The sequence below is a fragment of the Neovison vison genome, chromosome 13, assembly GCF_020171115.1.
Source record: "Neovison vison isolate M4711 chromosome 13, ASM_NN_V1, whole genome shotgun sequence".
In the NCBI taxonomy this organism is placed as follows: domain Eukaryota; kingdom Metazoa; phylum Chordata; class Mammalia; order Carnivora; family Mustelidae; genus Neogale; species Neogale vison.
In genome coordinates, this window is record NC_058103.1 from 79310509 (window position 1) to 79326031 (window position 15523).

General features: G+C 40.1%; 1 protein-coding gene across 1 annotated transcript in view; it reads left to right on the plus strand.

Moving 5' to 3' along the window:
* Positions 1-15523, plus strand: part of FBN1 (fibrillin 1) — a 233354-nt gene that overhangs the window by 17354 nt on the left and 200477 nt on the right. The window contains exons 3-4 of the mRNA XM_044231383.1: positions 11261-11343; positions 13310-13408. Of these exons, the coding sequence (XP_044087318.1) occupies positions 11261-11343; positions 13310-13408 (182 nt within the window). The remainder of the gene's footprint in view (positions 1-11260; positions 11344-13309; positions 13409-15523) is intronic.

The window sequence follows — 15523 nt, forward strand, 5'->3', positions numbered from 1 at the left end:
CTCTACCTTGCTTTTCCCTCCCCCACCCACAAAACACTGAACATATTAACAGCTGACTCATATTTTCACTAGAGGGAATGGGATAGAATACTCACCGCACAAAAGTCTATAGGAGTGAGTGTTTCTGAAATGTGTTCCTTTTACCATTGCTTTCTTTTTCCAATATGCTTTGGAAAATCTGTCTTAAAATATTTGTTTCTGTAGACCCAAGAAAAGAAAACCAAAATACAAAAAATTAACCATAAACTAGTTTATATAAATGAACACATTCTTGCTGGTGTATTTATGGAAACATCTTTCTAATCTAAAAATCTCTAGTACTGACCTTGGAATGTTTTATTAATAAATTCTTTTTTGTTTTTAATTAGTGATTTATAACATGTTTCCTTTATGTGACCTTTGAGCAATTACTTCACCTCTCTGAATTTCAGTTTCCTCATCTGAAAATGGGCATAGCAATATATTTTCTTGATAGGACTTGGAAGAAGAGTCACATGATCACTTTGTAAATTATAAAGTTCTCTGAAAATTGCTAATTATTATTTTTAGTCTATAGTGTATCTTCATATGGACTAGATAAATTCCCAATTTCATAAAATTTCCTCAAATTTAAATTAACCTATTCTTGTTAAAAATTTTCCAGAGATCTAAATGCTTAGAGATAAATGCTTACAACTTTGCCTCAATTGCCAAGTTAAAAAAAACTTGTCAAGTTCTTTGTCCCTAATATGGTGAATTGTTAATTTCAATGAAATAATATCTATGACTGCATGCTTTGAGCTGACTTCTTCTGACTTTTTAGAAACTTAAATTCTATCAATGATTTATTTTCTATTTCTTTGTTCCTTAGCAACAGTTGCTTCTGTTCTAATGACAAAGTTTGGTAGATGAATGTTTTAAAAGACCCATTGCCTCTTGACTCCTATGAAATAAAGTTTGAGGCACAAGGTTTCTGAAACCTTAATAGCTGTAAAATGTTTCTAAGTGATTCATCTGAAACACGGAAGTATTTCACTCCTAGACCCCATGAATTCTCTTTATGGGTCTCTTACGTATTTGACTTTTCATTCTGAGTTTTTCAAATTAAAAAAAGCAGATGAAATGATATTGATCTCTTAGTAGTAATTATCTTTTTCATTATTTTGTTACTTAATTTCTTATGAATATTTACCTGTTCAACAAATTAAATGTTCACTACTATGACAGAATTCTCTCTCACTTTTCTCTTCATCAGAGGTGTATATAAAACCTAAGCCTTCATTTACCATTTAAGATTCAGGTCTTGTGCTAGGGGCTGGGTTGTAAAGATAAATCTGAATTTTCTATCTTTTTTTTTTTTAAGATTTTATTTATTTGACAGACAGAGACCACAAGTAGGCAGAGAGACAGGCAGAGAGAAAGGGGGAAGCAGGCTCTCTGCCGAGCAGAGTCCGATGAGGGTCTCAATCCCGGGACCCTGGGATCGTGACCTGAGCCAAAGGCAGAGGCTTTAACCCACTGAGCCACCCAGGCGCCCCTGAATTTTCTATCTTTAGAGAGCTCACATTGCAAAAGAGAGGGTAATTATTGGATTCCAGGGGGATCTGAACTGCTTGAGTAACTGGAGTATGAGATTGAGACCACCAAATAGACTTCAAAACTGACCTGCTTCTTTGCTTCATCTGGAAGCCAGTCTTCCTGGAAATGGTTCATTGAAACTCCTGGTCTGTGAACAGTCCAGGATCCTGATCTCATATTATAGCTGCTGGTGCGGTGGAACCTTCTGGTCTCTAAAGAAATCAGGTGTATTAAGGATTGGAATATCCAGTTTCTCCCCAGCTGTTGTTGTTATTTGAATACAGTTGACACACAGTGTTACACTAGTTTCAGATGTATAGACAGTTTTTTAAATCCCTGATTTATTGACCTACTGAATCTGCCCTGTCGGCCCTGACAGGGCTGGGGGATGGCCCTGGGCCTGGGGCTGGGCAAGCTCCGATCCCAGCTGCCCTCTCGGGACTGTGGTGTGGCCTGAGTTTAAGGTGTTCGGGTCTCACAGCTCACTGGCCAGCTTGTTGTAGCTGCAGGGACCATGAGTTTGAGTAGCCAAGTTTCCTTCTGGTTGCCTGCCGTGGAATGTGTTTTCCCATAGAAACAACATTTTAAGTTGTGGTCAGGTTCCCAGACCAGTCCACAATAGCCTATTTAGCGGATAGAGACTGCTGTTTGCCTAGCCTAGGGACCAAACCACCACCTATTAACACTGTTTCTTTTGGAAAAGCTATTCCAAGTTTTCAATACCAATAGAGAAATGACCTGTTGGAGCACTACCTGTTAGACTGATTGGGAGCGCCAGTCCTCGGAACTCAAGTACGGAGTCTCTGTGCCCTTCCAGTTCCTGAAGGACCCCATTCTTTCCCCTAAGCCTGACCCCATTGGTTGGTTTTTCTGTCTTTAGTGGGGCTGCCAGGACATTCAAAAGATATTATTATCTCCCTGGACAGAGTTCTTGGTTTGAGAATTTCTGGGAAGTAGTGAGAATCATGGTTTTTTTTTCTGCTGGTGGTAAAGATGAGGGAAGGGAAGAGTTGCAACTGAAGGGAACAGTGAATTCCCCAGACACCATTCTGCCTTTTACCATGGTGGGTTCTGGATCACCTCTTTAGTTTACTTGTTTGTGTTTCAGTCATTTCTACGATTTCATCTACCCTTTGGTGAAGTACAACATGGGTTTGGCTTGAGTAATGGAGCAACAGCCCAAAGCAAATGTCGCCATAATCCCTGAACTCATAGGTAGAGTCAAGGGGTTGTTGAGTTCTGGGAAGCAGTTTTCATGGTGTCATTGGTTAAACCTTCTCAGATGTGGGCAAGATGTGAATTTGAAACAGGCTCAGTATTTGGTTTTGAGGCAATCCCTCCTCATCGTTATGGAGTAAAGTTCCCACCTCAGAAACAAATCCATCTCTCCCCATGTGTAGGTGGGAACACACCTGTTATACAACCATCCAGGGGTTCGGTGATGCCAGCTGGGCAGACACGGTTCTCCCTCCCTTAGAGAGCAGTTGGTTCAGTGCAGACTATGACTGCAAGTCAGTCCAGTCATTGCCTCTAGAAGCTTGGGAGCCACTTGGATGGTTTAGTGGCCAGCGCAGACTTCTGTGTTCTAGGGTTGTTTAATCCAGAGTTCCAAAAGCAGAAAGTAAGTATTCAGTGCCTCAGAAGGATTAGGACCTGCTGTACAGAGCAGCGCTTCTGGTCTTTGGGTTCGATGTCTAGTTTCTTTTTATAGTATATCCTGTAGCTTTAAACTCTTCCTTTTCTTCTCCTTGTCCTTCCTCTTCTTCCTCCTCCTTTCTTTTCTCCTCCTCCTCCTCCTCCTAAGAAAACTACACTCTCATGTACGTACACTGTTCCAGTCACCTAGAAAAGATTCCAACAGGATTTAAGTTGACTGCCAGTCTAAAATGACCTCCCAGATTTGGGGCAACTGTCTTTGCACTTTTCTCTTCCTTCAGTTGTTGTAGGTGGTGCATGTTTGTATGTGGGTGTGTGTGTCCCTGATATGGTGACTTAAATTCTGGGGCTTCTAAGTTCTTGGACTGTTGCTTTTGATCAACACAAAATTCCCACAAAAGCACAGTTTAGGGAGCATAGCCCATGAAACTGTTGATGCAGCCCCGTCTCCATTGTGCCTGTGAGTCACGCCACTCAGCAGAGAGGAAAGTGGCCCCCCAAGTGGGAGATCTTTCAACGCTGTCCTGTGAACTTCGTGGTGCTTGTCTTTAGGAATTGGCCATTTATGGCCACTGCCATCTCTGGCCTGGATCAGTTGCCACAACCTGTCATGGTGAAATGTCTACCAATTTGTGGCTGAAAACCTTTGTTTAGTTGCTTTGAGATTTTTGTTTTCTTTTGGCAAAGAAATGAACAGAATCAGTTATGCATATATGAGTTTTGTCTGCATTGAGTATTGAAGGAAATATAGTGATCCCTGAATTATAAATATTGATAACTTCACTGATCGCAATAAACGATCAGCACATCAGCAAAATAACCAAGGTATGAAACCATTATACAGGACTGTTTAACTAATGATAGCCTTTCAAGCAGGTAGGAAATATTTTTCTTTTAAACAGATGAATTTGTAAGAAATAGTTTTATTAGACAGTTTCCATACTGGTGGCATTTGCAGGTAGCCTATTTAGGACATCAAAGACATCGTATTAATTTTAATTGTGCTTTGTACTTAACTAAGGCATTCAGTCAATGTTGTCTTGCATGCTTCTAAATAAACTCCAGGATATTCTAGGCATGGCAGACATTGTTTCTCTGCCTGGAGGACTACTAGTTTTGGAACAGAGTGGGTAGGGCCAGGTTTCAGGGGTGAGAATCTAGATATATAATTAATTTAAAAATGTAATTACAGTATAGCATATGTAGGTTTTGGGGAGATATGTCTGGAATTGTGTTGGTGGGTTGAAAGGTGGTTGGAATTAATGGAGGAGGAGGTTTATCACTAGACGGGGAAGTGAAATTATACATTAAAAAGGGAACATGGAAGAAGCCTCTGGACTTAGCATGTATGGAGGAAAGGTGAATGCATGAGTGAGGGCTGAGATGTTGAGGGGAGGGAGTGGGACAGGAGGGTGGAAGTTGAAGGTGTAGGTGAAGATGAGGCCAGGCTGGTTAGGCCCACCTGGCAGAGATCTGAAGCTGATAGTGAGATGTTTCACATCTTAGGAAGGGTGAGGGTCTATGTTTGGAAGTTAGGAGCATAGAACTAAGCATGGTAAACGTGCAAAAGATACATAGCTATATTGTTCTAATGAAATAGAGAGGAAAGAGGAAGGCAGGAAAAAAGAACGTGATATCAGAGTAGCAGTGAAACACCAAGATTGAAACAAGAGGTTTGCCTGAGGGTTGCTGGAAGGAGGTGGGTGGGGAATGGGCTAACTGGGTGATGGGCACTGAGTACTCAGTGATGAGTCTCTGAATGCTACCCTTGAAACCCATTTTACTCTATATGTTAACCAGAATTTAAATAAAAACTTGAAATAGAATAATGAACAAGGGGTTTGGTAATGGAGTTAGAGAATTTAAGAGGAATTTCAACAGTGGGATGGATTGAAACTAATGACTCCTCTTAGCAAGTGGGAAACAGCAACTCGTCGCTCAGAGAGGTTTCTGCTGAGCCTGCCCTCGGTGATGGGAGAAAGCACCACTGTTCTGGACTCCCAGCTCTCCAGGCTGACCTTGATGACCGTGTTTCGCCTGCTGTATTGACATTCTTTGCATATCTGCCTATCTTCTTCCAAGAGCAAAGACTATGTCTCAATCACTATTAAAACCTGGAAGAGTATATAGGTGAATGGTTACAGTATTATCATTTTACTTTTTAAGAAACTTTTCACTATAGAACAGTTTTAGATTTACAAAAAATCAGGAGGATAACTCTTCATGAAGTAGGTTGGAGAGGCTGGCTGGCTTATGCTTTCAAGAGTCCCAGCCAGTGTTGACCCAGACAATCCAGAAAGGAGTCCCTGGGTCTGCAGAGCCCCCGTGGAAGCTTAAGGAGGCCGTGGAAGCCATTTTCATTACCAGGGTTTGAAGTTTCATTACTTGAGATGTTGTGACTGGCAGATGGGCTGGAATAGTCACATGTGGTATTCAAATCACTGCTAGTAGATGTGGCATCTGTCTTTAGCAGAAAGGGGCAGAATAAAGGCACCTAAGTTAGGGGGGAGCTCTTGCAAAGTTTATTGGAGTAGTAGATCCCCTCATCTGATAGTACTTGTTTTTTAAATTTTGTTTTTCTCTCATTTCTTTTATTTTTTTTTTCTTTTTACCTGGATTTAAAAAATCTGTCAAAAAACTATTAAAGTCATGATGTATGGTTCACAATATATTTAGCTCATTTGTGTATTATAGTTTTTTCATGATCATTCACATTTTTTTTCTTAAAGATTTTTTTACTTATTTATTTGACAGACAAAGATCACAAGTAGGCAGAGAGGCAGGCTTCCTGCTGAGCAGAGAGTCCAATGAGGGGCTCGATTCCAGGGCCCTGGGATCATGACCTGAGCTGAAGGCAGAAGCTTTAATCCACTCAGCTACCCAGGTGTCCCTGATCATTCACATTTTTTGACAGTGAAAATGATCATTTTTAAAAACTGGAACAGTGGAATATTAAGATATTACCTTCAGGCAGGTTACATGGATAGTTGAGCACCCTTTATTTTGTGGGGGCATAGGACTTTTGAAACCCCTCCACAGTTACACTTAAGAGGACTAAGTCATCATTCTTCCCCTGACAACTCGGAAAAGCAGGCAACTCTTGCATGGAGTAGGGTCAGCCTCATTAACCTTTACCTAATGCTTAGTATTTTTCTTACCCAAGGATTTAATCACCTCACATGCATATGAAATAAGAGTCCCCTGAACTTGTTTTTATTACCCCAGTCTTGTCTGAAAGGGAATTTGAACTTGGGATAGGAAGCAGAAAGGCTATCTTGCCTGTAAAAGAGGCCAGACTTGCAGAAGTGGATTCTGGCTAAGGAATGTGGACACACTGCAGACATCTTGCACAGAGGCCAATTCCTGCAGTGATGTGGTCAGACATGGCAAGGTACAGCTGTTTGCTCCATGGAGAGGGGCTTTTGCTTAGCCCACAGAATCTCTGAGTGCTGTCTGAACTGGATCCGAATATTCAGCCTGCTGGGGCTCACCCATTCCCCAGAGAGACTGGAGGTAGGTTGTCGAAGAGCACTGTATGCAAAGCAATTGGTAATAGAAGTTCCAGATAAAGACTTAGCAGTTAAAACAATGTAATATACAGTGGTGAAATGACTCTAAATGTATCCCCCTTCAGCAATTAGAACACAGGTAAAAACTATTTATGCTTCATTAGTGGTTTATTGATGGACATTTTGTGGCCCTTGTTACTCATACCCTCATGAATGCTATTGGGTGGAATACCGTCTTGCCCCCAATGCACTTCTGCCTTAACATAGGGGTTAAGAGTGTACTCTGGCGTCAGGCTTCCTGAGTTCCAATCCCCACTCTTTACTTCCAAACCGTGGGAACTTGCTGTTTTGTTTAACCTTCCTAAGCCATAATTTCCTTAATGTTAAAGACAATGATAATAGAACTTACCTCAAAGGGTTGCTATGAGGCTGAAATAAAGTAATGTATCTTTAGCACTTAGCATAGAGTTCTTTTCTCTCTGAGTTTTACTTGTCATGCACCAAATGCTACTGCCACTTGCACAGAGCTTTAACACTTGACTGTTTTGGTGGTGGGTTGGTGGGGATGGCTGACCAACTAACACGGAAAAGAAAGGTGAGAATGCTACGCTTTCGTTTACACACACAAAAATAACTTCCTTAAAGACTTATCTTCTTTGTTAATGCTTTTTATGCTGAAACCTTAGAATAAAATCTTTTATAATGGAAATAATCCAACGTGTCTACTTTAGACTTTACATAGCTTCGTGCTTTCCAACTTAAATAAGACATTCCTTTATTTCTAGAATTAGAGCTGTTTTTCCCGTGTGTAAGTAGAAGAAATGCCACCCAGCTTGTTTGAATGAGTGCTGTTAGTTTGCAGTTCTCAAGACCAGAGTTTGCAGAGGAGAAATCTTACCTCTTTCTACTATCTCGCATTAAGCCAAATAACCTAGTAGTATTGAGTGTGTTAAAGAATGAATGGCAATGAGATTAAAGCAGTCATTGTTTGAAGAGGTTAGTTAAAACACTTGAAATGAAATGATGTATTATGTATTATAAAGGATAAAGTTATTAAACTCAAAAAAGATTAGAGAATACAAAGAAAAATAAATCACAATTAGACATTATGTAGACTTTTTGTAATGCAGTGAAGTGAAAATGTCATAACTAATGAAATGGAACAGTGAATGAATGAAACTGTGCATAGAATGAAGCAGAAAGTACCCCATTTATGAGAGAAGATGTTAATACTTTTTAAAATTAACATATAATGTATTATTTGTTTCAGGGGTACAGGTCTGCGATTCATTGGTCTTAAGCATTTCACAGCAATCACCATAGCACATACCGTCCCCAAAGTCCCATCACCCGGCTGCCCCATCTTTCCTACCCACCTCCATTCCAGCAACCCTCAGTTTGTTTCCTGAGATTAGGAGTCTTAGGGTTTGTCTCCCTTTTTGGTTTCATCTTGCTTCATTTTTCCCTCCCTTCTCCTCTGTTCTTTGCCTTATTTCTCAAATTCCTCATATCAGTGAGATTATATAATAATTGTCTTTCTCTGATAAATTTATTTTGCTTAGTGTAATACCCTGTAGTTCCATCCACATTGTTGTAAATGGCAATATTTCATTTTTCTGATGGCTGTACAATATTCCATTGTGTGTATATCTATACATCTTTTTTATCCATTCATCTGTTGATGGACTTCTAGGCTCTTTCCATAGTTTGGCTATTGTGGACATTGCTGCTATGAACACTGGGGTGAAGGTGTCCCTTCTTTTCACTACATCTCTATCTTCAGGGCAAATACCCAGTAATGCAATTGCTGGGTCATAGGGTAGCTCTGTTTTCATACTGTTTTCCAGAGTGGAATTCCCAGATGTTAATACTTTTTAAAGTTATTGCTTTAAATAAAAGAGGATGGTCAAAGTGTAACAATGCATATTTTTTTAAAAAATGAGCTGTTTTGAATGAGTATTAGGTGAGAATGCAAAAGATTTCTCTTCATTTTCCCAGATCCTCATCTCTTGAGGCAACCAATTTTAACCATTGCTGGTTTTGGTTCTTCTCATCTTTATTTTCATGACACCACGCACTGTGCTTGTACCTCTGTTTCTAGGTTTACACGTTACCCATTGGCCCCTTGCCATGAAAGATGGAGCCGTAGCTCACTGAGATATCTATACCTTATCTCTTTCTTTCCTTTCCCACTTTGTTTTGTAATCATAGCATGGATTTCTGTTATTGGTTATTTTAAAACATTATATAATATACTTAAACCTCTATTTCTTGGATCATCTACTTTATTTCTCTCCACACATGTCTTTCCCACTTCTTTCCTGATTTACGACAGCTATACCATTACTTTTACAGGTTCTGGTTTAAAACATTTACATTTTGTGTTGCAATCATTGTAAATCATAATGTCTTCCATGTTTTGTATGTAGGTTGGTTGTAAACATTGAAAAAAACAATGAGGATGTTTATAGTACTGTGATATTTTTTTCAAACACCTTGGAAAATCTTTGGGATATCTTGTTTTGTAGGATGAAATTTGATTCTGGACTCTTTTTTTCTTAGCGTTTTCACCATGTTATATGTGTTATTACTCCATAAATACACTCATTCTCGTCAGATAGTATGTCCTGATTTTTGTTTTGAAGACATAGTTATTCTGACCACAGGATACCTACAAAGGCTCAGGGGTCCTCTGAAGCTATTCCAGGATTGGTTTGGGGTTGGACTGGAGCCAGTGGAGTTGTAATGACCTGTTAGTGGGGAGGGTTTGAGGTGGTTGATTCTGGCTTGGATTATCATTTTCAATCTGGAGAACGTCTATGGAGTCTGGAAGGTTCAGTTGCTCCCCCAACTCTAGCTCCCTATCCTAACTTCTTGTCTCTGTCCCCTTTCCAAGATTCTGACTTGCCCCAGCAAATTCTGGGTACCCTGAACTGAAGTTTGGGGCACTACGTTGTCACAGGAGGGGCACAGGATTGAGAACTCCTGGCTTAAAATTTGTGATAAACTCTCTCTTCATTAATCTTTTACAGTTCCTTTGGTTGAGTCACTGATGAAGGTCAGGAGGTGATGCTACATTGCGTTCATGTCCATTATTTCATCTGATAGACGGACACAAGTGATGTGGGACCGAGGCAGACATTGCATTATCCCAATGCATAGAGACATAAACTAAGACTCAGGGAGCCCCTCGGATCAGGCACATTGTAAGCCTCTATCCAGTCATTTTCTAGGTGGCTTTGGAGATACCAAGGACTGTTGGGTATGGATGGAGGGCCCTTTCCTGAGCTCCTTTAACTTTCTTCCTATTTCTCTCTTTGACTTTGGCATCAGTCAGTGGGAAGTATGCATTTTGCTCTGCAGTGTTCCAGGTCCCCTGGGGCCATGAGAGGAGCACAGGACAAGCCAAAAACCTTACCTTGGTCCCGTGTTCTGCTTCTCCTTGAAGTAGTGAGTTCAGAGGAGATGCAGGAAGCTTCTGTGCCATTACGCATGGTGGGCACAGACAGAGAGAATGTAAGCACACCCCAACCAGAAGTACATTTTAGTAACACAGTTGTTCTTAAAGGTTTATTCTGATGGGACGGCAGGATTTATACCAGAGAGGCTTGGAATAGCTACTGTTTGTGAAATCAATTGCAAAACATTTGACCTTATTCATCACCCCCTAAACTTGAGGAAGTAGCATCAAGGTTTAGGCCCTCCGATGTGGCATAGTAAAATGAATGGTTTCTTCTTCACGTGTTCAGTCTTCTGACTTAGTTTCTGCTACAGAACCAGCTAGAGCCTTCCTTACCCAGTGGCTCCCTTAAATTGTTAAATATGGATCATCCGGATTCTGAACGGAGGCTTTGCTCCAAGAAACCTGATGAAATAGCTGTAAACAAGAAACCCAAAGTTACATGGACTTTATTTTCCTCTAACTGCCGGTATCAACTACTGTGTTTCCAAACTTTGGCTAAAGAAATATTTACATTTTTTGGCTTTTATTTTTTCTGACTAAGGTCAGAGTTTGGATTCCCGTAATTCTAGTGAAAGGAAGAATATGGTCACATTTTAGGGGTGAGTTGGGTAATTGAAAAAACATATGTACAGCTTCAATGAGTAGAAATTTAGAACTTTATATGCAGATTTATGATGACCTTTCTTAACTAGATTGGTAGGAATTTTATTATTTAAATTAGACTCATATAGCCCCATATATTTTTATATCTGTGCCAAATGCAGTGATAGAATGCAGTGAATTTGGTATCTCTGGTTCTTATTTTTCTGATGTACGCATAGATGATATTAAGGGATATCCTTATTAGTATCATTACATTAAAGAGTCCCAAACTACTAGGCCATTATTGAGTCCCATGAGTTTACTTTTTTTTTTTTTTTTTTTGGTCTGCAAAAATTCATCCTGTTTTTGTAACTCAGAGATGGTATTTTTTTTTTCCCTTTATTTGGGCACGTGTGTGTGTGTGTGTGTGTGTGTGTGTGTGTGTGTGTTTTAAGTATGGAATTCTTGTGATTGTATTTTTTTTTTTTTCCAGACCCAATGTCTGTGGCTCACGTTATAATGCTTACTGTTGTCCTGGATGGAAAACCTTACCTGGTGGAAATCAGTGTATTGTCCGTAAGTAAATAGATGGTCTGTCATTCTTCCATGTTCTTTTGTTGTTTTGGTTGCATGGTGATTCTTAGTACTTGTAACTTCTTATTACTTCTTGTAACTGCATACCATTAATATGTTTATAGCAGATCCTTCCAGCTCTCAGATTTTCCTACTTCCTCTGAATTCAGATTGGGAAATACACTAATTTGGTCAAACGACTGTTACACTTTAGTTCAGTGACTTCCTTTATAATATTTCTGTCTTATAGGGAATAGAGCCACAGGGTTACTTTGCTTAAGGGTACACATGACCTGGATCCACAGACTATGTAATCATTTTGATGGGATTTTGGAAAAAAGGATACCGTTGCTGCTTTCCTTATTGAATCTCTAATTCTGTTGGCCTCCCACCAGCCTACTCAAACCTTGTATATTGAATCTGGAGGGTCAAGGCCAAAGACAGACCTAGCTCTTATAGAGGAAAGGGAGTGGATAGAGTATTAGATGCAGATGAGTGGAAAGTTGAGGAAAGAGTTCAAATGGTACCAGAAATTCCTCCACTGACTCTGTGGTCACAGCAAACCTCCATATTCTCATCATATCCCACAAATGTGGAGTGACAGACCACATGCCAGGAAAGGTGCTATTTAATGGAGGTACTCTGTCAAATTGGTTATGGCTCTGTCTTTTATGAACTTTTACTGTCATCATACCTATGAAGTAATTTCCAGTTTTCAAAAAGCTCTGTCCGTGTGATGGGAAAATTTAGAGCTGAAAGGACATTGAGGAATTACTTCACTTTCTCTCTTGACCTAGAGTAGTCTGTGCACTGGTCAACCAGTGCTCTCTTGGTGACCTGAAAAAAGTTAATCTCTTTCTCAATTCTTGATTTTGACCCAAAGCATCTTCTTCATTTGGCACATCATGCTTTATTTAAGGATCAAAACCTAATCACTAAGAGAGGTATAGAATGGTATTTAGAGTTTTCTAAATGAACTTAACAAAAGAACTCTCTACTGAGGTTCTGTAGAATCTCTGAGAAACGCTGTCTTCTGGTATTTAAATAGATGTTTACAAGATCCTTTGACAGTTTGTTTCTTAATGGTTTTCAATTTCTATCCTAAGCTTTTTTTGATGTTTGAATGCACTTTCTATCTAGTGTGATATTTTTAGCCTTGCACGTCTCATTTGCTGCTTGCATTTGAGAAAGGGATCATGCTTTTGAGTATAAAAAGTAGTGGCTTGCTAATATATATAAATCATTTACCATTTGAACTTTTTCTTCTGGCCACCAGCAAGCATTTGGTACCAGTACAGTAGTCTCTCCGTGGCATGAAATTGTTAATATTTCTCTGAAGGATAAACAGCTTCTTGACTATAAAATCAGTGCTCTTGTAATGTATTCCATACTTCTTCTCTCAGGCTGTTGATGTTATTGAGAATGGGACTTAAATGTAGGATAAAAGCTGCTCTGTAGATTATATGTTCCTGGTGGGCAGGTTCTGATGTAGAGAATTAGTCCTAGCAGGGTTCAGGATTTTTATAAAAATTATTAAGCAGTAAGCTTATAATAAAATCGGCTTCCAAGAATCCTGCTAAAATTTTTATACCACTAAATGTTAAAATTAATATAAAAACAAAATGCTTATAGGTCTTTAAGTATGTTTAAGTGCAGGACTTCTGTTTGTGTTATTTTCTCTAAATAGGATGTCTTGGGCTTTTGATAGATCGGGGGCTGCGTCGACTAAGCAGAGAGGTTGAGACCACGGATGGGGACTGGGGAGTTACTGCATTTTGCCTCCAGACCTTATTTAGTGCAGCATATTTGTTTTGTGAATGCATAAACCTGAGACTGAGGGTCACATAAGTCGTGATAGCAAAACTAACAGGGAAGCTGAGAGTCCAGATTTCCTCATTGGAGGGTTGGCTTCCTGTAACGCACCACATTCTGGAGCCATGTACTAACACATCTCTGGCTTTATTCACAGCCATTTGCCGGCATTCCTGTGGGGATGGATTTTGTTCTAGGCCAAATATGTGCACTTGCCCATCTGGTCAGATATCTCCTTCCTGTGGCTCCCGATCCAGTGAGTATAACATGTTATTATATATAATATTATTTTATGTGGTTATGCCCCATTTTCTCCTAAATTTGCTTTTGGCTTTTCTCTTGCCTGCAATATATATATATATATATTTTTTTTTTCTTTTTTTCACTAGAACATCTGCCTTCTCTGTTCAGCCCAGAATACTTGGACTGGCTCTCCTCAATCTGGTCTCCCATTTTCCTTCTTCACTCTTTACAGGGAAATTACCTATGGGTCATAGTTACTATGAATATATAAAGATTATGACCTCCTTTGTAGGTATTGCCCTATTCATCTTTGTATCTCCAATGTAAACACCATATGAGATGCTCAGTGGAATGATTGTTTAATGAACATTTTTGGCTCAAGAAACGAGGCATTTTTCTTGGTACTGAAATCTGAGTCTGATTAAACACTTTTTAAAAACTAAAGACCCCTGCCTTTGCAAGAAGAAAATGTGAGAAGTCATTATGGTGGTTTGGGAAGTGATTTTTCATGAAACACAAGCCTATTTTCCCTCTCACAGTTTTACCACTTCATTCTGTGATACCAAATACATACCCACAGCTCATTCTCCAGAGCCTTTGCTTGCTTGTTCTATTGGTTTTTTTGTACTTTTCTCTTTGGGAGGGAGGGTGGTTATTCTTTAAATATGTGTCCTCAGCAATGAATTCGGGGAAATGCAGGGGCTGGGAAGAAGGTGAGTCATTATACGTCATTAAAACCGTTGAAGCTCATGCCTGTAGAAACTGCCCCTCAAACCTTGACCATTACCAAAGTGAACAGTGAAGTTCCTTTTCTGTTTCCCATTTCCAGTGAGAAAATGAGTTCCCCTTGTAGTGTGTTCCATTTCTGACAAGGTTTTCAAGAAAAGTACTACGGAATGAATGCATTCTCTTTTGTCTGTTGTAGGTAGAAACTTCAGCGTAGTCAAGGTTGATTACCTATTAAGGGTCCTGATATTTAGTCATAGCTCTCCTGAGCTGATTAACTGGATAGGTCAAGTAGTCCTAATAGACCCTTTCGGTGTCTGCTCACATACCTTGGCATTCATGGTAACTCTGCCTTAGAGCTCTGAAAGATTTTTCTGACAGGGAATGTGCCTGGTCTGCATCCAAGGCAAGCCAGAAGTGCTGGAGGACGGGTAACCCTAGAAACAACTACTAACTAGTGACAGACAGAGCGTGTTGGATACGTGCCCCAGCTTCCTTGCCTCTCAGTTTGTAGAACTATGGAGTGTGTTTGGAACTGTGTCCTGGAGTTTCCTAGTGGACTGAGCCCCAGCTGCCCACAGTGGTAAAAGGCTTGATCGTGGATTCATCATCTTGATCTCCTTCCTCTCTCACCTCCTCACTTTCCTACCAGTGTTTCCTGAAGTTACTTCTAAACAGACTACTTGCATTTAAATTACTATTTCAGAATCTGCTTATGGTGGAACCCAAATGCAGGCTACTGGTAAATACGGTCAGCTGTTGATGGGGATAGAAACCTCCCCGTGGGCCGGGAGTCGTTTGCTTCTTGCACTGAGAATAGCGTATTCTTATTGCATCTCAGCTTCGTTTTCAATGGCATCTTCCAAGCAACAGCAGGTTCATTGTACAAATCAAGGGTGCCTGAGCTGGAGAACAGAAAGGTAGAGAAGTCAGTGGGTGGCCCTTCTGGGAACCTGTGGGACATCTCTGTCTCCATCAGGCTGCCACGGAGAGCTACCTAAGGGATGGGTAAGGAGTCTAGATACCAAGTTGGGAACAGACCCCATCGCTCAGATTGGCCCTTGAGCCAGCCAACAACAGAGTGCTCCTCTGGAGGGGATGGACTATAGCTGGATGATAAAACTGGGTATCCACCTGGGAAGGTCTTCAATACAATAGTGAGAGCTGCTGCTGATATCTCTGTCAAGTAAAAACCATGAGACATAAAGATAGGATGTTAACAGTTGATCTGGTAGCTTTCAAGCTAACCTCGAGATGGCAGTATAGTGGTAGGTTCTGTGGGTCAGATTTAGGTTAGAGACTTATGTCAAAGACTTATGGGTGATGCTCTCTGAAGAGGTTTGGGTCCACCTACAGTACCTGGACCTTGGACCTGAGTAGCTTGTGGATAAGAGTGGGATGA